The sequence below is a fragment of the Lygodium microphyllum genome, chromosome 30 (genome assembly GCF_053477565.2).
Source record: "Lygodium microphyllum isolate KBCC chromosome 30, Lygodium_microphyllum_v1.1.10, whole genome shotgun sequence".
Taxonomy (NCBI): Eukaryota; Viridiplantae; Streptophyta; class Polypodiopsida; order Schizaeales; family Lygodiaceae; genus Lygodium; species Lygodium microphyllum.
The window spans coordinates 83,266,971-83,292,902 of NC_141164.1; the positions used below are offsets into that span (position 1 = coordinate 83,266,971).

Below are 25,932 nucleotides of genomic sequence, written 5' to 3' on the forward strand. Positions count from 1 at the left end.
TAATCCTGGTGGTCTTCTGCATGAAGCACCATGCCCTGCTGGCCTTGGAGTCCATGTTGTTGGATCCACTGCTATATTTGGCGTCAACCTGGCATGTGAATTCCCCATAGATGTGGCTATGCGGTCAAGTAACTCCTGCCTTTTCTCAATTGATACATTGGTGCAAAAACACACCTCTTTCCCCTCCTCATGTAGAAGATGGGCTCTCACTTTATCAGCCCCACTAGTGCAAGCATAAGGGCAAAGTTTGCATTTCCAAGGGCGAGCCCCTCCACCTCTCAATGGCACCCCTGCATCTACCTCATCCCACCATGATCAAGTAATGCTTCGACTTCGTCCAGTTGTTGACGAAGTACCTGCTGAGGATGATGAAGATCCCATAGATGTCAATGCTGCCATCTATATAAAAGTGACAAATAATCAGTAAAGTTCAATAAATTTGCAGAAATTTGCAGCCAAAATTTCAACATGTGTGTGTTAAATTTTTAGCAATGCTAAAAATGCCAGAACTTTGGTGCTACTTCAGCCTGCATTCCTTTTACTGAAAATGCCACAAATTTGGGGCATTCTAGCCTACATTCCCTTGCTGAAAATGCCCCAAAATTTGGAGTATTTTCAGCTCCCAAACTTGGGGCAATGATTGACTCAAAATGCCCCAAATTCGGGGCATTCCAGCCTGCAATTCCTTGCTGCAAATGCCCCAAAATTTGGCGCATTTTCAGCTCCCAAATTTGGGACAATGACTGATTTAAAATGCCCCAAATTTGGGGGCTCTTTTAGATCCCGGGATGATGGATTCCAATGCCCCAAATTTGGGGACATTGTAGCCAAATTTAAGTCCCAAATTCCAGAATCCAATCCTTGAGAAAGGCCCAAATTTTAGGGCAACTACCAACAACTGACGTCTGACCCAAAATGCCCCAAATTTGGGGGAGAATCGAGATAATGATCCTCGAGACTTCACCTGATCGCGGGGAGGAGTCACGCCAGGCAAGAGAGGCGGGCCAGGCAGGCAGGAGAGGTAGACGGGTCCCAAGAGCAAGTGGGAGTAAGCAGTGGGGGCAGGCGGGGCAGGCGAGATAGTCGGCGGGACAGTCGGTAGGGCAGGCGGAGTGGGCGGAGCAGGTGGCGCGATCGACCGGATCAACATGAGCTAGAGAGTTGAGACAGTCGGTGGGAGTGCAGTCGGCGTAGGCGAGCGGGAGCAATCGACGCAGGCGAGCAGGAGTGCAGTCGAAAAGCCGCAGTCGACGGGAGTGGGCGAAGCGGGCGACTGGCAACGAGCGAGTAGTCGGCGCAGGCAACAAGCGTCAAACGGGCAGACGACGCGAAACGAGCCTGCTCCAATAAAGTTAAAAATTAAAAATTAAAAAAAAATATTGTGCTAGAATGGCCGTTCCAGACAGGGAACGGCCCTGGAACGGCCAGGGAACGGACTGGAATGGGAGGGAACGGGTCAAGAAACGGGCTGGAACGTTCCGCCAGCGTTTCCTCGGCTCAAACCCCTCGGAACGCGTTAATCCGTTCCTATGTGCCGGAACGGGCGTTCCCTGTCTCTATGCTCAAATACATACTCCGAGGACTTTCCCCTATTACATGCTGCAGTAGAGCTAGCAAAGAGGATCCTCGAGAGGGTGTATACCGGGAGATAGAAGAGATAGGTATAGGCTGCAAAGCCACAATGATCCAAGAGACTTAGATGCAACCCATGAGGATCCTCTCATGGAATGTACAAGGCTTTGAAGAGCAACATGAAACCAGCCTTCCTCCTCAGATAGGGTGGCGAATAACCTGATTAAGTACTAATTAGAGCAAACATAAAATTCACGTTAACTGAAAATGCACAATTTACCACTTTAATTTTAGACATTGGACACCTTGTTGGCCCCAAAATTGGCAGCCCTTGCGGTATTGCTTTATCTTATATTGCAAATGGAAGAAGTACAACTAAGACCCTCTGATCTCCTCTACTAATCGAAGTGCCTCTTGCTATCAAAACTGACCAGCAAACCTTCAAACCAAATTTCCCCTTGGTTTGCTTGGTGATTGGCCTTCACCTTGCTCCTTTTGAAAGACAAATTCAGCCCCCAAATCTAATATTGGTTGGTTGGCCTCTTAAATCTCCTTGAAATTTCTCAATTTTAGGTGTTGGAATTCAAGTCCTAGATCCTCAATTCTGAGCACGTATCTCGAGGCGCTTGTCAAAACCCTAATTTATGCTGTGAATCAGGATTTACAACAAAGATTGAGTAAAATCTCTTCCTCCAATGCCTCAAACTGCTAGAAAATGTTTAGATAACTTGAGAGATGGTTGGGGGGTAAGAGAGAATGTTGTAGAGAGAGAAATTTCAGAGTTTCATCATGAGAAACACTAAAAAGCTGCTGTTGCCTTGCTCAAACAGCCATGGAAGCCATCATCGATAGCTTAGGACCACCAAAAAGATTGCTGCCCCCTCCTATTTGCTGTCATCTGTACCAGAAGGCCCTTTGATTACTGTCACTTGCTTCTGGAGGGCTCCAAACTGCTGTCACATACTAAAGTACTAATCCTTGGTGACAGCAAATCATATCAGCAACCTCTTCTTACTCTCTAATAGCCTTCTTCTCTCTTACAATGGTTGGAATAAACTTGCATCAACCCCTAAAAACGTTTTTTCCACTTGTATAAGGAAGTTTTGCAAAATGCCAGCCTTCTAATCCCATTTTCCAACATTATTCAGCTTATTAAATTAATTTTCAAATGATTAATTCTAAAAATGAATTTAATAATTATTCTAGTGCTCAAAAAAGTTAATTCCACTAGCCAATAATTAAATGGGCTAGGCCCATTTGTCTTCCAAGTATCATTGAGCAGTTATTAGCCCTTAGACCGGCATTAATTAATTAATTAATGCCTAGTCTCTAATGTTACCACCACTAACATTAGTGGCCAATAAATTGATATAAGTCCAAATTTGACACCGGGTACCACCTAGTACCTATTAGACATAACTTATTACAACTTTTGCCTTTAGCACCCACTGATATCTCAAGGTCATAGGTCCCCCACTAAAATAATTGACTTGCACCTCACATGTGCAAGTCACATTAGCATATTTGATTAAATTTTAATCAAATACTAAATAAAGCAATAAAATTTCACGTCCTCGTGGCACGTCTTAGGTAGGGCAAGAGCCTCATGAGACACAATTTACACAGAGCACTAGTGGGAGGGCCGATTGATTTTCGCATCTTGTAGGAGCAGCACTCTCGGTAGAGAGAATATCGCAATGCTTCGGGAAGTTATTGCTAGGATAGAGCCACATGTATTTGACAACAGTCATATGAGTCACAAAGATACAGGTTTATGTATACATATATGTAGTGGAGCAAAGGACCCAATTCTAATTGGTACAACATTGGGGTATCGTGGTTCCAAGGAGAGCCATGTGGGTCTCTATGAAAATGGAGAATGCGCTGAGTGGTTTGCTAGTCATTTATGCCCCAAATGGCCAGTGAGATAAGAGATAGTTCCAATTTATGCTTAGTTAGTCCCTTCCACAAGTTGGGGCCAAGTGGTGGACACTTTGGAGGATAGAAGAGGCAGATACGTAGGGACCATTAGAGGAGGAGAATAAGCTCCCTTAGAGGAGCTTTTATTCCAAATCAAAGGTCAAGTCCCATGATTCACATAAGAGTTTGGCAAATCTACATACTCACTTGAGTTCTCTTGGATAGACAAGATAGTAGGAGCTAGGACCTCCTTGAGGAGGAGCTTTTATTTCATATCATAGGTTAGGACCCATGGTTTATAGCAAAGTTTGGCATATCTATATGCTCGCTTAAGTTCTCTGGGAGAGAGAGGGTAGTAGGGGCTAGGACCTTCTCTAGGATTGACCAATTTTATATGGATGATTGTATCTGTGATAGGGCGGCCTAGTAGCCATCATACCCAACACGGTCTTGTTGGACCATTCACCAATTCAGCTACTTTTTGAGAAAGGTGGAGGACCCACACTACAATGTTTGGATTCCAAAGCACCTATTCCATGATGATGATCTTAGAGTCACAATTGCATAGATCTGGAGATCTAGACTCTTCTCAATTGGATGGTACCTAGAGACTTAGAAGAGAGCCTACAGAAGATCGATTCCTTCTTCAAAGAGGAGGCCGCGAGGAAGAGACAAGGCCTTCTTGAGAAGGAGAGGACTACTGCAACATTGTTGGTTGCACTATAGAGGGAGGAGGAGAGACACCTAGGGTGTAGATGGGTGGTTGAGAGAATGAACATTGCCCGAGCAAAGATTAATGCCATGAAGGAAGCCAAATCAAAGTACAGGTTTCATGCGAGAACTTCCTCCTAAACTCAATTTGGTGACAAGGTTAGCAAAGATTTGCTTTGCACCATAGGGCCAAAACACCCTAGAGAAATTGTTTGGAGACTCGAAGGAGCTAATGAATCATAGCACACGGCCCTCTAGAAGTGGGACAAGTGAGTGCACAATACTACGTAACTTTGCTAGGATCTACAACTAGAACCCGGGCTACGAGAGGGACAAAGAGAGAGTAAAGTAGAGCACAAGGAGGGTGGCCATAGATGGGATCAGCAGATATTTGATGGCCTTTTTTATAGAGAAATTGGAGAAGACACTTCTAGCATTGCACTCAAGCAAGTGTACAAGACAAGATGCATTCAATAAGTCCTGTTTTTTGAGCTATTGGGTTCTTATCAGCATAGGCATCAGCTTTCAAGAGATTATGGCATCATGGATTATGCCAAAGAGACTTTATGAGGGACACATTCACTTCATTCCCAAAGGAATTGATGACAAATTGGATATCACACACTGGAGAGATCACTTTGCTTGGAATGCCTAGAAGATCCTTGTGAAAGCAATAAGTCTCACATTAGCCCCACTAGTGTTAGACCTTATTCACCCCACCCAAATGGCCTTTTTGCAAGAGCATAGCATCTTGGATAACATCTTTTCCTTTTGGGAGTTCACCACTCTTGCTTGTTCTAGGAACCAACATGTCATTCTGCTCATTCTTGACTTCGAGAAGGCTTATGACTACGTGGATTGGGAGTTTTGGAGGGCACAATGCTAGGATGGGATTCCTAGAGTTGTTGGTTAAGGGAATATCGGCTCTTTATTACTCGGCACATAGCCAGGTTATGACTGGTGGCACCAAAGAAGACAGATTCAACACCCAAAGGTTAGCAATATAGGGCTGCATATTAGATCCCTTTCTGTTCTTATTTGTAGTAAAGGCCATGAGCTCCTTAAGAGATAGATCCATAGGTACCAGAGATACTAGGTTACCCATTCTCCATCCTTGAGTTTGAGGGGATTCTTGATGTGGAATTTGCTGGCGACACAGCAATCTATCTAGATGGGAATGGGAGTAAATTTAGGGCCCTTCTAGCAGTCATGGACATATTTTTTGGAGCAGCAAGTGCCTTAATTAATTGGCACAAATCCTATGGAGTTTGGATATGCGACACTAGGCAGCCAAAATGGTGGCCGCATGAGGCTTTCACCTCGATTTCACTTGGGACTGCAGTAAGATATCTTGGAAGCCACATTGGGATTGGCATTACTTCAAAGAAATAGTTGGTGCCTCCTCTTTTGAGCATTTGAGGAAAGCTCCATTGAAGCTTGGTGATGCTCTCACTAGTAGGAAGAGTGGTGGTCGCTAACCAAGTTCTTCTCAAGATCATGTGGCACATCACTTTCTATTGGGCATTCTCCAAGTCATACCTTGGCCAAGCGAAGTGCCTTGTTGAGAACTTTATTTGGTTAGGAGGAGATGGGAGCCCAAATAGAGTAAAGGTTGGGTTACGATGTCATCATACAATCCAAATCTAGAGGAGGATTGGGGATCATAGACCCAAATAGCTAGAGCAAAGCTTTATTGGCTAAACTCATTGTTAGGGACCTTCTTCCTATCTAGGAATGCTAGAAGAGACTTCTAATAGAAAGGCTTTAGTCTATCATACCTACATATGGATGACCATGGTAGCATAGCGTCCCCTAGATTTTTCAAGAGATCAAGACCAAAGACTTAGGGAGGAGCTTTGAGGTTAGATTTGTAGTTGCTATCACTAGAGCATGGAGACTATATAATCTAGCCTTCATCAACTACCACCAACTACAGCCAAAAAGAAGAGGAGGCAGCCTTTTCTCTTCAATCACTTTTTGAGATCAAAGTTGGGCCACACTCTTGAATGGAGGACCTACCTATCCTAGGGGAGGCTCTCTACACACGTTGCTTGCGCAGGAGATAGTTTGTATTTGAGAAGCTACTATAGGAGACTCAAAGGGAGAGACTACACAAGGTTTTAGGGGAGCTAGAGCTATGGTTGAGGCAGTGAAGAGGGAGTTTCTCCAAATTGGTGGACAGATATATACACTTCTCAAACCTCGTCGGTCTCTTTTCTAGAGGGGCATCCTTCCAGCGATCATTGCGACTAGCAGAGATAGGACATTTACTTTTTTTGTGGAGAAGGATATTCAAACCTAGCAAGGGGACTCGGACTAGACAAAGCTCACTGGATACTCCAGACACAAGATCAAAGTAGTGGCACACTGCGAGAGGAAGTGGCACATTGACCTAGCCACCTATTTGTTAGATGAATGGAGATATTGGGCTTATCAAAGGAGGCCTCTTCAAAGATTACAGTGGGATCCAAGAGAGTGGGTGTGGAGAGAGATCCATTCCTTGATAGGCCATGCAACATGGTGAAACCAGCCTTCCTTCTCAGATAGGGTGGTAACAACTTAATTAAGCACTAATTACAAATGGTATAACATTCACATAAACTGAAAATCCAAATTTACCACTTAATCTTGGACAATGGATAGCCTCTTGGCCCCAAAACTAGTGCTCCTATTTCTTTATCATGTATTGCAATCTAGATGGAATACACTAAGATACCCTAAATTTGCTTCATTCTGCAATTGCCTCTTGTTGTAACAAATGACTGGCAAGCCTTCAAATCGATTTGCCACTTGGTTCACTTGGAGATTGGCCTTCATTGTGCTTCTTGGGAGATAAATTCAGCACCAAGTCACTATTGGCTGAATGGCCTGTATAATCCCCCGAAATTTGCCAATTTCAATGACTGAAATTCGAGTCTCTAGGCCTTCAAATCTGAGCACACTTCCTAAGGTTGCTCTCAAACCTTAATTTCTACTGTTAATTAGGGTTTACAGCATAGAGTCATCAAAATCTCCACGTCCCATGGTTGGAACTGCTGGAATTCATTGAGAAAGGATGATAAATGGCTAGAGGATGACAAAGAATGCTATAGAGAGAAAATTCATAATTTCATTGCCAAAAATTGGTCAAATCAGTTGCTGTCTTGAAGTACATTCCCTGCATTTGCTACCAGGAAGCCCAAAATGGCTGTCACCAACTTCAAAATGCACCCGCTTGTTATCTGGCAGCCTTCCAAGGCTGTCGCCTGCTGCCCCATGGAGTGATGACTCTACCAGTAGCATCAAAGTCTAGTTGAGCAAGAGAGGCCAGTGTGCATGGCAATGATTGGCTTGATTGATGCCAGTGCGATTGCTATTTGGAGGGCAAAGGGTCCTTGACAAGAAGTGGAGCTAGAGCAATATGCACATTGAAGGATGTATCTTGACGACGAGAATAAGTAAAGATGGGGTTTTGTGAAGAGAAGGGTTGATAGGTATTGTGGGCATGAAAGTCTCCTTCACTTTCCCCTTATCACATCGGCCCATCCTTGTGTTTCCCAATCTAAAGAAGGCGGCGACTGCTTACCTTGAGATTGATCGGGCTGAATTGTTTGTGTTTTTATAGAGGTTGTAGGCGTGTTTTGGTCATGAAGTGACCTAGTTGACCAAACAAGAAATAGTGACCAGCAAAAGTAGCCCACTTTAGTTGGAACCAAAGCGGCTGCATGCCACTGCAATTGAGACGCAACCAAATGGGTCGCTTTTAGGTAGTATCCCACAGCATGGACGGTCTATTTTGGTTGGTTGCCTTCAGACTTGTGGGTATTAACACATGGCCTACTACAGCCATTGCATCCTTGAGAAGGTCCTGAATCCCACTAAACAGCCAGGCAACGTTCCACTTCCAGGCAAACTAGACGTGGCTGCTTTAACAAAAATTGGAGGTCTGCCATTGGCTGCCATGAAACAACATGCACCTACTACTTATCAAGAAAAGAGGCCACTTAGTAAGGAGAAGATCCTGAACTGAAGTGGAAAGGAGCACAACCTCATAGAATCCACGTGGACTAACAAAGATCTCCTCCACAAAGTCAGTTTGAAGAAGAGATGTTAGCCACTGATGGATCCGGGCTAGCACAAGAAGGCAACTCGTAAAGAAAAGAATAACACTAAGCTCATGGAATGCAGAAAAAGAATGAATAATCTCCCGAGTATACCCCATGTATCCAGAATGTCCTCATCTACACAAGCAAGAATAGCTTGATGATTATGCTCGACATACTCCTCTAAGAGGGAATTCGCAAACTTAAGCAACTATTTCCAATTTGGTTCATGCAAATCTTGCAAGGTAGAAGCCACTTGAGCGTACAAGCGAGGCAAAGCATCACCCAAATCATAGGCTTTAGGAGTCTCGTTCTCTATTGTTCTCTCTTGCACCACAGAAACAAGGTGAAGGATTGCAGGTGCACAGGCACAGGACGCAAGTACAGTGCATAGGCAAGTGTGTGTGGCATGCACGGGACAAGGTAGCAACATGCACACAAGAAGCAAGTTAGGCGGCACTCAAGGCAAACACCTCTTTTTTTTCTTTCTTTTTTTCTTTTTCTTTTGTAAAGATAATTGAATTAAATGGCAATATTTACATCAAACCATCGGGTCAACTAAGAAAACAAAACAAACACAAATCAAGTCGAAAGGCCTCTAAGACCATAACACACAAATATCACACAAAAATGACACAGTTGGAGTGGAGCGAACAACATCCAGCCAAGGAGCAGCAATGTCAGAAAGAACCAGGTCAACTGAAACCATAGAGGAAATCTACCATAACAATAAACCACGAACATGGGCCATATGACCATGGATATCCAAGGCAGAATAAAAAATGAAGGCATTCCGAGTACACCAAATATGCCACAAAGTTGTCCAACAAAGGAAATGAAAAAGCCAAGAATGATCTAATTGCAAAGCGGACATCAAAGGCATCCTTCTTGTAATCCACAAACGAGCTAATATCCACTTTGCTAAGTCACGCAGGACCACACACGGGAAACATAACTCCAAATTTGTCGAGTAACAGGGCAAGAGACGAAGAGATGAAGCAATGTCTCATCGCATGTAGTGCAAAATACACAGCGACCACGGGAGATCTTGCGAGCATGCAACACATCCCCAGTTGGAGGACCCCCAATAAGCAATCTCCATATAAAAACTTTACCCTGATAAGGAATCTTAGACTTCTAGAGTTGGAGAAATCTTTCCTGCCACTTCTGTTTTCTATCCCGAATATACCATATTTTATTGACCTTTCCAATGACCCATCTCTTGACCTCGACCATTTGATGATAGGCCCGATTAGCTAACGTGGCTCCTTACAAAGATCAAGAGGGCATCAAACTGTGAAACGCAAAATCTCTTGCCAAGATGCAATCAAATGAGAAGGAGAAAAGACTAGGAGACCTTAATAAGCCTCGTGGAATCCGGCACATGCCACCAAGAAACTTGAATAACCGTGTGACCATGCGAGATACTAGTCTTTTCAATGAAAAATTTTGCAATACTTGTCCAGGGATGATTCTGAACACATAAAGCTTGCAAAAGTGTCAATATCAAAGCAACAATATGGAAATTAACATCCAATAGAGCTGCTCCCCCCATCCTTTCAGGAGTAGTCACATGTTGCCAAGAAATCTACACTTGGCCCAAACAATTCCCTTTATTTTTCCACAACATGAAACGGATAGGCTGAACCGGTTCGACTTCTTAGTCCGAGGAAGTAAGGGTAGAAAAAACGATACCACATTGATCATGATGCATTCAGCAACTTTAAGACTCACATGAAGAGGCCAGTCTTGAGATTTCCAGTACATAAACCAACCATGTATACGGGATGGCATCCACACCAATAGGATAACCAAGTGTCAAGTAATATCTCCTTTAGAAATCACAGCTCCTTGTCAACCCAAAGCTTGTAAATCACTCTCCGTAAAAGAAATCAGTGTAGACTTCTAAGCATTAATATGAAACCCTTGAGCTAAAGAAATGAGATTACGTAACCATTGCCCTATTCACATTAGTCGGATCAACCTTGAGAAACATAAAGGAATCATTAGCCAAAGATTGATCCAAAAGTTGGGCACAACTGGGAAGAGACAAGCCAACAATCTCGCCTTGATTATCCAACTTATCCAACAAAGAGAGCATTGGGTGAGTGACTAAGGCAAATAGCAAAGGATTGAGAGGGCAGCCTTGCCAAAGAGAACAAGGCAAGCAATTTCATCGATGATCCCCCCATTAAGTACAATACGTGCCACAACACCCTGAGCAATGGTATCAACAAGAGAAGTCATGCGAGGACCAAAGCCCATGGTAGACACGAGCTGCCGCAAGAAAGACTAGTTGACATGATCAAATGCCTTTTCAAGATCAAGTTGAAGCATAACCTACTAGCTTGAGGCTTTGGCATAATCAATCCCCAGTTGAACATTCAAAGTGTCATGCATGATATTCTGTCCCTTAATGAAACCATATTGATGTGCATGAACCAAGTGAGGGAATACTTTCTGCAATCTATTGGCAATGATTTTAGAAAATATTTTAAACAAAGAACTTATAACAGAAATGGATCTCCATTGTTTCAAGGAAGTCGGAGAAGGAACCTTGGGCAACAACCAAATCACTGCAATTTTCCAATCTGAAGGCATCAAACTAAAATTCTAGACTTGCTGACACATGCAAGTTAATTGGTCATTGAGTTGCTCAACATGGGCTGAAAACAGCTCATTAGGAAGCCCGTCCCAACCAGGGCTTTTCCTACATAGTAAATGGGACAGCACATTCTCCACTTCAGCCTCTAAGCTATCAACCTCCATCAAATCAACCCATTCAAGCTTAACATGATTACTAACCAAGTCACAAATGTATCAACGAGCAAAGAGAACAGCATCAGAAAGAATCTCCTGTGGACCCAACAAAGATTTATAATAGTCGATGCATATTTCAATGATGGAGACAAGTTCAGTAATCATATCCCCTTGCTCATCCAACAAACACAATATATTTTTCCGAGCGTATTTCTAGCATAAACAAGCAAAGAACTGATGAGATTGATAGTTATTATCATGCAAAGCTTTTGCTCATGCCAACAATTTGTATTTAGTATATTTCTCCTCTTGAAGAGATTAAACTCTACATTTCAACCATTCAATGCATGTAACCAAGTCATTAGTCGTATCCCCCAACTAATACAAAGACAAGGAGTGAGCCAACAAAGTTTGTGAATGCTGTAATTCAGCTCGAAAAGAAGAAGCGTGCAAGGAACCATATCCTCTGGTTCCTCTGTATCAGAATCCGAACCAAGGGCTGCCATCGTTTGGTCGATAAAGGCCATATCCAGACCAGCCATATTGTATCACCACTTGTGTAGGTCGGATGCAAAGCCAGGAGCTCACGGAAGACAGAAACAGCACAGGCCTCTCTCTCTCTGTATGTCTGATGTATCATAAATCTTTGTCTGCTGTGTTAGAAGTCTGCACCTCTGTATGCTTGTTTCTCACACTGCTGAGGCCGCCCCTCTGCTGTATCACAGAATTCTTTCTGATGTGTCAGAAACCTGCATGACTGTGTGTCGTTTGCTCTTACTACAGGGGATTTGAAGGCCAGAACAGACAGGGGAGTGACGGTCAAGTCTGTAGTGCACCCGCCTCCTGTTTATACTGCTCCCGCTAGCTAATTCACTCCCTCGCCTGTGGTAGATGCAATCACGGGGGTGCTGGGACAGAGTGCGCGCAGGACGGAAAAAGGACATCTGGAAGGCAAGGGTAGGATTCGACAGGTCTGGCAGGGAAGACAGCTCGCGCTCGCTCTCTCTCTCTCGCGTACCTGCTGTACACAGGACCAGGTTCGTCGGGTAGGGAAGACAGCTCACTCTCGCCCTCTCTGGCTTGCGTTCCATCTGCACACAAGGTCAAGTCGAACCTGCGCAGCCCAAAGGAAAGGACTCAGGTGACGTGCAGGGCAGGAAGGCGCGCCCACAGAACGGTGCTCATCGGATCCGCTATCGTTCTCTCTCTCTCTCTCTCTCTCTCTCTCTCTCTCTCTCTCTCTCTCTCTTGACGCCTGACTTTGACGTGACGCCTGACGAGATGCTTCGACATGACGTGACGAGAGCTCTCTAACAGGATGCTGTGACGTGACACCTGACGGGATGCTGTGACGTGACGGGAGCTCTCTAACGCCTGATAGAGGACGCCTCTCTGACGCCCGACGAATGACGAATTCCCTCTCTCTGACGAATGATGCTTGACGCCTGACGAATGATGCTTGACGGAGGATGCCTCTCTGACACCTGACGGATGACACTTGATGCTTGTACTCACTATTGACAAACGTGTCGTAAGGACTTGATGCGATGTACCTAGCGTAATGTCGGACCTATCATGAAGCAGACCTGTCGTGAGGCAAACACCTCTCTGGTGTGAGACAGACTTGTTGTGCGCAAGAACGTACCCAGCGTGAGGCAGACCTGTCGTTAGCAATATAGTGTTGCAGAGATGTACTGAATACATTGACGCAGGCGTACTGTATGCAGTAATGTACTGACAGCAAGGTACTGACATAGACCCAAATGCCAATGTACTGAGGTTGCAGACGTAATTAGATTGATATGACACAAATATACTCAGAATGACATGAATGTAGACCTAGGTGAATGTACTGATGCACTGGCTTGTGGACCAGGCAATGATGCATTGACTTTGATTTTGATCATGTCCTAGAGTATGCAGTAATACACTGACTAGGGCTACAATCTGTATTTTTGCGAGTAGTGCTATGAACTAGGAGAAAGGGTTGATGTTCTTGGTAGTACTTTCTCTAACCATATTCTAGTGATGCTTTAACTCTCCGAGCCAAAGCAAGGTGAGATCCTTTTGGATGAGGATTACATTTGAGATAGGATTCAAAACAGCTAGCAAGCTTTAAGAGTGTGGGGAAGACCACGTTGGTTGGGCCCAGATGAGGCCTTTCAATAGATACAAGAAATGCCATATGATGAGGGCCTAGACCTCAATGGGCACTACTTTATTCAAGCTTTGGAGATCTAAAATTCACCAATTTTTTAGAGGGTTCATGCCACAAGAACTCAAGAAACTCTTTCTAAGCACCTAGAAAGAGCATAGCATGTCCTACGAGCTACCAAACAGTAGCCATGTTGGACGCTAAACAAACCAAACCCCCCCCCCCCCCCCCCTCCTGGCAAAGAAGACCCTGAGGCTGTTGTGGCCCCTAGTATGAATACCCAACTTGGCTTTTACCACCATATGTTGTACATGATTTGATCTGGTTCCAATTTTTCTATGGAGCTTACTCCAATAAGTTTCATCAATGCTATTGAGCCCTTGCTCGGATAACGTAATTAGCAACTCTTTTTGTCACAATTACAGGAGAGTTATCTTGAGTGTCTAAGAGAGAAAGAAAGGAGTCTGATGCATAACATGCATTTTCTTTACTAACTACAAGGGGGATGTTTTGACAACCGTTAGAGAGAAGCACAAACAATTGGCTTGATGAATCATGATTACTCAACAACATTAGTGACTAGATATCTTAGTAGGTACATACTCCATGTCAAAACTTGTAATGCACACAAGCTAGGAAAAAAGTCACGATGACTTCATTAAGATCTCAGGCTTGAGGAAGGAATGCATGGGAGCCTCACAAGGTTAGAGAGGTTGCCCTAGACATTGATGATAGCTTGATAAATTATAAGTCATAGGTACAATGTGGAGGCATACAAGGATAGTGGTACCCAATGGTAGAAAGCATTGTAGGCATACCTTCAAGAGGAGAGGATGGTATCCATGTAGCTCCATTTTCACCTTAATCTAAATGATAGAAGAGAGATTGGATATCTAGAGTGGAGGCCCATTACCTTGTTAGGGATAGCCTACAAGTTCTTGGCAAAAGCCATCGATTTGAAGTTTTCAACTCTATCTTCTAATTGTCTTCCAAACCTAATCCATACCTCTTAGAATAGGTTCATCTAGGATGAAGCATATTTAGTACCATTTTTGGGCTATTGAAGTAGAAGGTTATTGCATTATTGCTTCTACTTTCATGGAGATGCAAAATGCCCCAAATTCATTGATTTGCTAGTACCTCCACTTGAATTTGACTAGAAACAGCTTCAGCCCTGTTGAGTTCAAGTCTTGGAGCTTCCAATTTTTGGCACGCTTTTCAAGGCTACTGCTAAATCCTAAATTTTGTTTGCAGATTAGGATTTACAGCAGAGAAATCTGAAATTTCTCAGCCTCTGGTGATCTCAATGCTGTAATCTTTGGAGCAAAGCTGTAGAAAGGATGGAAGATGAGATAGAATGCTGAGGAGAGAGAAAATTCAGACTTTTTCATGAAGAACTGAAGAAAATCTATCATTTACTGCTGCTCCTCTGTCTCAATAGCTTGTATGTGCAAAGAACTAAAGAAAATCAATCATTTACTACTGTGGCTCTATCTCAACAGCATGTAGATTGCTGTCACCTGTTGTTGATTGGTCTTCTCCTGCCCTTGGCTGCCTCAAAAGGTCCTCCAACGGCTGCAAATCAAACGACCAGTATCTCCTCTCTCTCTCTCTTGCAGGCTGAATATACTCAAATGCCTCTCTCCAGTCTCTAAAGACGTTTTTCAGTCTTGCATGGGCTTTTTTGACAAGTGGCAGCCTTCCCAAATGGTTTTTTCAGTATTATCCATAATTAAATATTAATTTTCAATCTTTAAGTACTGAGAATTAATCTAATAATTATTTTGGTACCTTGAAAAATAATGTAACTAGTCAATAATTAAATTGGCTAGGCAACTTCCATCCCTAAGTCTTTGTGCCATCTTTGACCATCAGATTGGCATTAGATACCATTAAACACCACTTCTCTAGTGTCACCAACTTACACTTATGGCCAAATGAATGACCTAGGCCAACAATTGGCACCAGATACCACCAAGTACTTGTGTGGCGTAACTTATAGTAACTTTTGCCTTTAACTGGTTCTTATTCATGAATAAATTGCCACAAAGATACTTCAATTTTATCCAAATCATCTCACAACCCTAGTTATCCACCTTTTATAAGTTTGAGTATCAGTTACTACATTATGCTACACTTTGACCTTGCCTCTAAGCATTGGGCACATCTTGTTGACTATTATGTAGCTTGTGCTGATACCCACCGTATCAACCTTGACCATGAGCTCCAAGAGTTTAAAATCACTAAGAGGGATGATTTGACTATCAAGTTGATGGAGTACCTGCAATACCAGCAATTATACACTAAATTCACCACCATTGGTTTAACCAAGTCAGCTAATGATCAAGTTATTTGTTCATGAATAAATTGCCACAAGAATGCTTCAATTTTATCTAACAACTCAACTAACAATCCCAATTATCCCTTTTCTAGGAGTTTAAGTGTTAATTACTACAATATGTTCAAGTGTTCAATCAATTTCATTAGAAACCCCAATATTCAAAGAGTCAAGTAGTGGGGAACAAAGTAACACCCGTCTAGGATTGAAACCAAGTTGGCAAAATATCTCCAAAAAGAATAGGTACTATCAACATCGCCAAAAGGCTGACCATTTTGACAACAATGTTGATCAAAGGCTAGGGTGGCCAAGATAGATTGTTTGTTTTATGGTGTCTTGGATTGGACCATCCCTTCTATTTTTTCCCAATGGCATAGATATTCAATAGGATTACATCAATCTCACAAAATAAACGAAAAACCAAAAAAAAGTTCAAAGTGGTTCTATCCACCTTTGCAAGTCGTGGTAGGCCACTAGGCAGCCGAGCACCCTTTGCTCGATACCCCATCACTCAGCCTTATTTTACTTTGTAGACTCTCCCTCAGCTGGCGCCCATCCTACACTGTTGTCTACATGCCTTCTTGGTAGATACTTTAGTTCATTTGCAGTCAGGCCTTCTCCAGCCTGAGGCGCCCCCTAGCAGCTGTTGCCATCATACCTACTGCATTTCAAAGCTATTTCAGACCTGTGTTTGATGCTGCTTGCTGCCATCACAGCCTTTGTGTGTTTGCAGTTTTCTGTTTCCACCCAGCATCTTCTCACTCCTCAGTTGCTGCCACCATTGCAAGTTGTATCTGTGTTTTGCTGCCAGACCTGCGTTTTGTTTGCTACACTGGCTGTCTTCACTCTCTGCAGGCTGTCCTGCTGCTGCCTATGATCAGCCTCATTCAGACAAGTTCATCACCCTGATCTGCATTTGCTGCTGCTAATCACATATGAATATTGTTTCTTGCATTTTGGGATCCGTTAAGAGTACGACACACTCTCTAGCTCACACTTTCTACCCCGGTCCTAGCAACACAAAGTTCAAGGTTTTGTCTTCACCTTGTATAGTGTATTTACTGAATGAGCATCATATTTATTCATTGTTCCTCGCTCATCTTGTGTGTTCATTGTCTCTAAGTTACCCCAACCCTACTGAGTTCTTTTATTAGTCTGTGCTTTGTCATATGATTGTGTTTGTTATCTGTAGATGAGTATTTCTTTACATCCTTTGGCTTGCCACATCACGTCCATGCCAATGGGTCCTTGCCATATCCAAGCCAAGTGCCAACTGCTGAGCTTGTGAGCTACAAGCCATTGGAAGAGAGAGATCTTCCTAGGCTTGAAGCTATCTTGTAGTCTCCTCCCAAAGTCGTGTAAGAAATCTAAGATTCCCTTGCTATGCCAATGAGAGGTCACTACTAGCAATGCTTTGATCTTGCTCATAGGTACCCTCCTCCCTAGCCTAGTAGTGTAGCCAAAGAAGGCCACATCACATGCTATATTGAGGAACAGATCCCTCCACACCCACTCTCCTAGATCTCATTGTAATCTGTGTAGAGCTTCCTTTGACAAGCTTATTATCTCCATCCATCTACAAGACAAGTGGCTGGAATTGGGTCAATATGCCACTTCCTCTCAAAGTGTGCCACTACTCCTATCCTTTGTCTGGAAGCATTCTCTGGTCAGGGTCCTCATGCTGAAGGTGACCATCCTCCTTAATCCTAAAAAGGTGAATGTCCTGTCATTGCTAGTCATGATGATTGCTAGAAGAATGTCCCCTCTAGAAAAGAGACCAATACAAGTCTAAGAAGTGATTTTATCTGCTTGCAAATCTGGTGGAACTCCACAGCCTCAATCATTGATCTGGCTTCCCTGAGAACCCTTTAGTCTCTGTCTCCAAGTTTCCTGCAGGAACTCTTAGAATACAAAACAATCTCCCATTGACGCAATGACCTGTAACAAGAATATTCCATATGACAGGTATGTCTCTGTCCAAGAGTAGCATAACTCTGATAGTGATTGAAGAGAAGCCTCTTCTCTTGAACTTTAGCTGTGAGTAGCTAACGAAGCCCCAATGATATGGATCTCAGTGCCCTGATAATGGCAGTTATGAGTTTGACCTCAAAGCTCCCCAAGTCTCTAGTACTAATCTCTTGAAAGATCTGATGGTTGCTAGGCTACCACGATGCTCCATGTGTAGGTGTCATAGCATGCAGCCTCCCTATCAAAAGATTCGTCCAGGGCTCCTTGCTTGGAAGTGAACCTTTAACAATAAGCTTAGCCAATAAGGCTTTGCTTTGTCTATCTGGGTCTATGATCCCCAATCCTCCTTTGGATCTAGACTGTATGATGGCATCCCAAGCCATCTTTGCTCTAGCCGGGCTCCCATCTTCTCCCAACCATGACCCCTTTGGTAGTAAGTTGTCCCTCTCTTACAACCTAAGAGAACATCCTTGGCCTTAGAGCCAAGCTTAATATCTTGTCGTTGTTGCCAAGCATGTAGCTTTGATATATGTCTTAGCTTCATCATATAGGCAAGCTTACTACCAAAGCGGACATGATTGGCCTAGGGCCAAGCTTACTATCAAAGAGGTCATGCTTGGCCCTAGGCAAAGCTCATTAATTCTTTCCCTTTTGGCAGAGTAACTATGCCCTATATATGCAGGGTAGTCCAACCAGAAATTGCCCAACTCAGTCGGCCAAAAGGAACTAGTTTGGGCCAAAAGTCAAAAAATAAAAGAAAAAACTATTTTCTAGAATCTCCAACTTTTGCATTGATCTCTTTTTCGTCTCGACGGACAAACAGAATCATACTCCAGTGAATTCATAAGTAGTTTAGCTTGGCGAGACATGAGATATCTCCATAGTACTTTTGAAAGCTGTTACTGATTTGTTTAAATATTATATGCCTCATAGCCAAGAAAATTAAAAATACCCGGTACTAATCGCAATTGTCATGTTTTGAAGTAAACAATTTACCTCAATTTATTATCAATAACTAGCAAAGTATTGTTCTACAGGCTAGGGCAGAGACAGCAGCAAAAGATGCAGAAACAGCACGAGCGGCCTGGTTATGTAGAGTATGTCTGAGCCTCGAAGTCAACAGTCTGCTGCTTCCCTGTGGTCATGTCATGTGTAGAAATTGTTGTGCTGCAGTCACAAGGTGTCCATTTTGCCGAAAACCTGTCTCTAAATCTGTTGCTCTGTATCGCCCTTGAATTTCAACCGATCTAAAGATTTCAGGCTGGATCAAAAGGAAAATAGGGGAAGCTGAGTGGATGTTCTGCTCCAACCATCCATGTATCTTGTAAACTTGTGTGTGTAACTTATTCATTGTAACATCCTCTGTTACAGCATGTATCTGTTCAATTCTTTGTCAATGCATAAGTACATCCAATGTGCCCAGCATATCTTACAGTAATGCTGGTGGAGGTCTCTCGAGATTTAAGTGTAAATCAGCTCAGAGCTGCAATACGATGATTCATTTGTCCTGATGATAGGCTGTCAATGGGCTTACCATGACTAAAGCTCCATGACCTCTTGTGTCACCGCTATCGTTAGACTGCAGTCACAACGAGTATACATTGTTGCTCCATGTGATAAGGCAAGCACCCCGCACAATCAGTGTAACTCGCACATAATTGAACCTACCTTCATTCTTAGGATGTTGTTTTTGTGCGTGCGTGCGCGTGTGTGAGTAGTTTCAAGGTAATAGGAACCCATAATCCAATTTGTGAAGCCCCTCAACTTGAAATTTTTGGAAATTCTTAGACTAACCGTTTCACCCATAAACGTGATGGTAAACAAAGCTTGTATCTATTAATATTTTATGGAGTATACTTATCCATGTCATTCCAATGAGAAGATGGCGCTCTCTATTTCTTCTCTTCAAACCTTCATATATATGATCAAGTTCTTAAGATTTAATCAACCCTTTTGCTCTAGTTTGTTGTTACATGAGATGAGGCATTCCTATGAGCTTCAGCTTAGCAATCATAGTCTTGTTAGTTGCACTTATTCCTGTCGTATCAAAATAATATTCAAGGATTTTAATCCAAATTTCAATATTAGGTTGAACATTGGATCCTTTTTCTATGAACTCAAGTTGCTTGATTTGATTCAAGACAAATCTTTTTTCTTGGAGATTAGAATTCATGGTTGTAGAAGATACTTGCCGATGGCCAAGTTCACAATATTTAGAACATCCCTTTAGGGAGTCATTAGCTCATTTTTTCTCAAATTTGTAAAACACATCATTAGGCAAACACATGCAAAGCTTACTCCTCGATCCGTGGGTTACTTGCAACCACCAAAATGTCCTCTCATGTGAGCTCAAAACTAGGAGCCAAGCTTGTTCCCATCACGAACTTGGATATCACTCCCAACTCTAGGGTTTGAACCTGCTAGCGATGCATCAGGGACATTCCTCTTTAAAACCTATGCACCTATATACATGTATAAAGGCTTGGGTATCCCATCTCACCACCCTTTCACACTCCCTCTTTAACGCTAGAGAGTCATGAGAGATGACCACATCACCTTGAGTAGAAAGAAATAGAGGAGGGGGCTGCCAAGCCTTTCCCTCGGTCTGAAGAAGCAAATCCCTTCTACGCCTTGGACATTGCCTTGGTTGGGGATTATCAAAGTCAAAGTTTGAGAAAGAGAATGACTCATTGGAGAAGTCTATATCTAACTTCTTCATTTGTTTTTTCTTCAGTGAGACTGCTAACTCCTTTTTGCAATCCTTCCACAAGTGTTCCTTCTTAGCTCAATGATATCACTAGGCCTGACTTCTTGTCACCCCTCTTTGAAGCTATAAAAGCCTTACCTAATCATCCATTATGAGACAAACCTATGCCTTGTAAATATAAAGATATCTCATGCTCAAGCAAAATTGAGAATATATGTGTAAAGCCAACTGGTGTAGAAGACGTCTATGCCCTCAAAGCATTTGTCACTCCATCAAACTCCAAGGGAAGCTTATAGAGATACCATTTCCACAAGATGTGCCTTTAGAAGGGCACATTTCATGTGTCGAAGCTAGTCTTGTACATATGTAACACGGAGCAAAAATGATTGGATGAAATCCTTAGACTCAAACTTCATTTACTAAAGCTAGACATAAATGTTTAATTACTATATATATGGTGGAAGATGCCTTGTACAACATTTAAAGTTTTGACCATACTTCGAGAGATGTCTTGTAGGAGGTAACTACTAATAGAACTTCTTTAGAAATACATCGAAGAAGAGCAAAAAACACATGCACATCATTTGCATCTCATGTAAGCATAGCTTTCTCATGGTGGTTCTCGTCAAAAACTTCAAGTGGGAAATGTTGAGAACGAAGAATAGCTCCATAAACAATGTACCATGATCGCTTTTATACAAACAAGCTTTCATAATAGTACTCCATGTTAGATAGTCAAATCCATGTAACTTATCATGTGTAGAAGTGCATAGAGGAGCCATATGGAGAGGATAAGAATGGAAGATAGAGAATAAAGGTATACAAAGAGAGAATATAGTCAAACCAATAGTAAAGACTTTAAAAAATGAGTGTTCACATACAGTGTAATCAAAAATTTGATCCAAGAAAATAGCAATCACTCTAAAAAGATAAAAACTCAATCAAAAAGTATCAAAAATAGCAAAAACCACCTATATAAACAATCACCCAATCATTGTTAAGGGCAAAAAACCAAAATTGTAAGCTGAGTAATTAATGTAGCAAACTGACAACTACATATTAAAACTCTATCGCAAGGTATTGAGCAATAAATGCAAGCAACAATTGATCAACACATGCTAAAAATGACCAACAATAGGTCACTTGGTCGGCAAATGGAGGAAAGAGCTATAATCAACAAAAAAAACAGCATTAGGAACCTAGATCTTGCAATCTATTATCATGTTAGAAGTGGATGCATAAATGGAAGCATATATGAATGCTAAAATAGACTTTTGAACACAAGATAGAGAGGAAAGAAAAACTTTACAAAAGAAGAGAACTTAGAGGAATGCTTGGGAAATGAATTCTATATATCAACATGAGACAATCGGATACAATGAGGCACTGGTTGTGTGGGCATTGACACTGGCTCCTCACTCCAACAAGTTTACCTGGTGAATGATGATATAACTAAGGAGGAGGCATCCCAAATAAATATGTAAAAAATAGCACCTGATTAGCCAGTGTTAAATGCTAATTAGCATAAAATGCCTAAAATGCTATAAATAAATCCTAATAAATTTGCCTAAAATAAGGGCAATGCGCTTGGCCCTAAATGGCATGCTTACACATAAGCATCAAATCTTGCTAACAGTACTAATCAAATTTAGATTCTTATTTGAGTGTTAAGTTTATAAGTGAATTTGTAATTTGTAATTATGCATTCATTAAAGTGAGAATTTAATTAGTCAACTACAAGTGGATTTGTACTTTTGAACCATGATTTTAAAATTATCATTTTACACAAAAGGCCCATTTTTTGGTAAAATTACAGTAGGTTTAGTCAACTAAACCTCAACTTTCCATGAGTACTCAACAATTGGCTCGTACCACAATCCTCCACTTGCATGCAAGGTATAAAAGAGTCAATTAAAGCTAGTAACAAAGCTTCCAACTTTGGTTACCTCTTTGTTTTAGAAAATAGGTTGAAATTCATATTTTTAAAACATGATTTCTCTACCAACCAAAACCACCAAACATTATTTAATTGAGAGTTTCGAGCTCTAGCAAGCACTCCTATCTTTTATCTCAAGCTGCTAATATTTTATATGGATGCAAATCTATTGCACCTTTACCTTTAGATAGTTTCATTTAGTTGACTCTTCATTGTGTATTCAATTCTCCCTCCATTTTTGAGTTGAATGTTCTTGCATTCAATTGTCTTATGATATATGAGCATTTCCTTGGTCAATAAATGAACTCAAAAATGATGATTAAAGTGACATTTTTGTGCATATTATCATGTTCATCTACATCAAGCTAGAATGTCATCTAGCCATTTGAATTGAGCAACTAGATGAGTTTGAGTATAGGATTATACATTTAATTGTAAAATAAGACATTATATTGATGGTGTCTTTGGATGTGATGAGAAAGCTTTGGTTATTTATGTAGTGAGGAGTTTTCTAAGGAACCAATTGTAGAAATCATACCTAAGTTTGTCCATAATCTAGTTGGGATAAGGATTGCAAATGTTGAATTCTTTTCATTTGCAAAGAAGGAAATAGAATCCGCTTCCCTACATATGCTAGCACACTAAACACACTTGCCAATGTATTTATATTATGTCCATACATCTATCTCATTGCATATGCCAATTAGTTCTCTCACCTTATACAAGAACCTTATACTTTTTGAGATAATGAGAAGCTACTTACAATGCAAACATGCATTTATGTGGTAGTTTTGTTCCTATGAATGCAACATATTACTATGATGATGGGTAGTATATCAAAAACCATCGCCAAATTACTTCCCTCATTCCTCAAGATTCTACTATCTTGAGCTATATGTGTCCAAGCTTCATTGTCATGACTTGATCCTTAAAGACCCATTACATTGAAACTAGTTTTGATGTCCTCTTCAATCATTTAAAATAGATCATGGAAATCCCAAATAGTAAGATGTTTTATGAATCTTCATCAATGTATCTTGAATTTTTTTCCTCCCTATCAACTTAATGTATATAAGATTTTTATGAAACATGTTAACTATGTAGCATGTTGATCGTATATTAGTTACTTGTTCTTTTTCATTTCTTCTTTGTTGTAACTTAATGTGATATTCACCTATGAAGTTTGACTCATCATTTTTTAATGTACATTGTGACTTTTGATCCATAATGTATGGGTTTAACTCCCTATTAAAAAATCTTCAAATGATGCAAATAAGGACACCTACTTAAGTAGTTTTAACATGCATCCTTTAGTCAAACAGGAAGGGAGAAGGAGGTCAATATTTGATATTGGAATAAACTTTTCCAAAACCATGTTTGTCTTATGAGGCTTGTCAACATGTCCATATAAGGGAGTTTCCATAGAATATTAATTTGATCAATCCAGAATTATTTGGGATCAATTAAATTATAATGAGGATCTTCAAGTGCTCGAGCTAGAGGCATATTACTCCCAAGGGCTCATTAAGCACTTATCATATCTTTAAATGTCTTCAAGGACATGCCAATTAGGAACCAATTTCTAATTGGTGTATCCTTGAACAATATCATTTAGTGGCTATTATACAACAATGCATACTTCCATTGTTTAAAGATAAGGCATCATAAACCCAAAATACCTTTAGCATAAGTGATAAGACCACACTGGCAATGGCACTCCCTTCTCATTGTATCATCAAACAATAAGAGTCCTATGACTAAACATCAAGGGCCAATTACTAGTCCAACCTCCTCCAAAATTGTGGATCCAATCACCATAGAAATCTAGTTTTCTTGGTGTGTGATAATGGCAAAACCCATGCATTCCTTTCATTTGAATACTTACTGAAACTTAGCATTGGACCAAACGAAATATTTTGATATATTTGATATCATACTCACACAATTCTTTTACTTGAATGCCTAAGACCTAGGTATTATATCAAAACAAAGGATTTAAAAAGGCTAATACTTGAGCTAATTACAAGCAAAGAAATCATCGATTATTATGATTCATATAACATCTCCATCTCTTATATCGTTTCACCACGTGTGGGTGCACCCAGATAAATTTGTAGATGGTTTGGCTCATTTCAAGAGATTCCCAATTGCACTTTTGTAGTATTACCATTTGGTAATATTCAATGAGATTTTATAGATGATTTGACTCATTTTAAGAGACTTACCACATCAAACACAAATATGGGTCGTCCTTCCTTAATGCTAGGGAATTGATAAGACTCAAGCCACCAACTATTAACCACAACTCAATATGGTAAAAGCATGAAAGATCTTTTGAGGGCTGATACCGTGTTTCTCGCAGCACAGAGGAGCGAAAAATGGAAAAAAATGGGAATAGCAAAAAAGGTGCAGGAGAAAAGCTGAAAAAGGCGCCTTGACCGGTAACCAGTCCCTGAAAAATTTAAATGTTCAGGCACGACCCTCAGAAAGCCTCGGTGTCGCCCCAAGACAACGAAAGAGTAAAAGAGTGCACTATTAAAATGTGGGAGCGCCCCTGAATCTTTGTAAAAGAGTGCTAGGCTCGCTCCTGTGCAAAGTGTACGCATTAGTTGGGGATAGGATAAATTAGAATGGTGGGAAATGGGAAAAAGGGGCCTAGGCTACGGCCGGCCATGTAAAAAAGGGAAAAGGGGATGACTGCCCATGTAAAAAAGGGAAAAGGGGATGACCGCCCAAAAAGGATTTAGCGCTTTGTATATAAAGTTGAAAAGTGAATGAGAAGCTCATTCTTTTGGTGTGTGGCAAAAAGAGTCTTCTTCTTCCTCTCTTCTTCTCTCCTTCTTACTTATGTGTGCTCTTGAGAGAGGGAGGGTGAGAGTGTGAGGGAGTGTGTGTGTGTGGGAGTGAGGGATCAAGAGGGCGAAGCTCTTCACCATCTCCTCTTCTCTTCTTCTCTTCTCTTCTCTTGCGCGCGCGGCTATGGAGGATGGAGCTTGGAGATGGAGGAGGCTTGAGGATGCTTGAGCTAGCTAGCATCAAGAATCGTGGAGCTACCGGAGTGCAAGGGAGAGGAGGGTACTCGATCAAGCATCAAGGTAAGCTCACTACACTCGTAGGATCGACGGCGCGTCGGCTAGGTGAGAGATAGCCATTAGAGCTCACTTGAAACGCTTGAACAATAAGCGGTCTGTGGGTCTTGGCGGTTGAGCGAAAGCTCCCACATTTTGGTTCCGTTGCCGAGACCAACGGATTCAAGCCTTAAGCGCTTGCGCGCTTCGAATCGAGCCTCAAAGTAAGGGCTTTTCCCGAATCGGTGCTTGAGATAGGTAGGAAGTTGGGTGTTTTTTATCGTCAAAACAGATAAGTATTTTGGGATATTCTGGTTGTTTGATGATTGGAAAACATGGAGAAATTAGTTCAGTATTTTGCTTTCGATTTGTGTTGTGTTTAGAGTAGGTTAACAGTAGGAAATCACACATGAGAGGCATAGGGTTTGCTGTTGTAAAACAGGGAGAAAATCGGGGAAAACAGGGGAAAAAATGGAGGAAATGCACATTTAAATGTGTAGGAATCGCAAGGAGAGTGATTTGTAGCATCCGGAGAATGTCCAGCAGGGTTATAAGTTCTGGAAGGGCAAGGGAATCCTCATTTGCAACCGGCTGAGAGTGAGAGAGAGAGAGAGAGCTTGGGCGACCATTCAATCGATCAGGGCAAGGAGTGACGTTGCTATCGGCGATCCCCAGGTATATAGATCTCTCCCCCATCACTCTAACATCATTCTTG

The 25,932-nt window shown here is 41.6% G+C and overlaps 1 protein-coding gene across 2 annotated transcripts in view; it reads left to right on the forward strand.

Moving 5' to 3' along the window:
• The window catches only part of LOC148010054 (Zinc finger, C3HC4 type (RING finger) family protein), a 204,293-nt gene extending 185,429 nt beyond the window's left edge, over window positions 1-18,864 (forward strand). For both annotated transcript variants that reach the window (XM_087672510.1, XM_087672511.1), the window contains one exon: window positions 18,544-18,864. In XM_087672510.1, the coding sequence (XP_087528636.1) occupies window positions 18,544-18,741 (198 nt within the window). In that variant the 3' untranslated portion in view covers window positions 18,742-18,864. The remainder of the gene's footprint in view (window positions 1-18,543) is intronic.
• The last annotated feature ends 7,068 nt before the right edge of the window (window positions 18,865-25,932 follow it).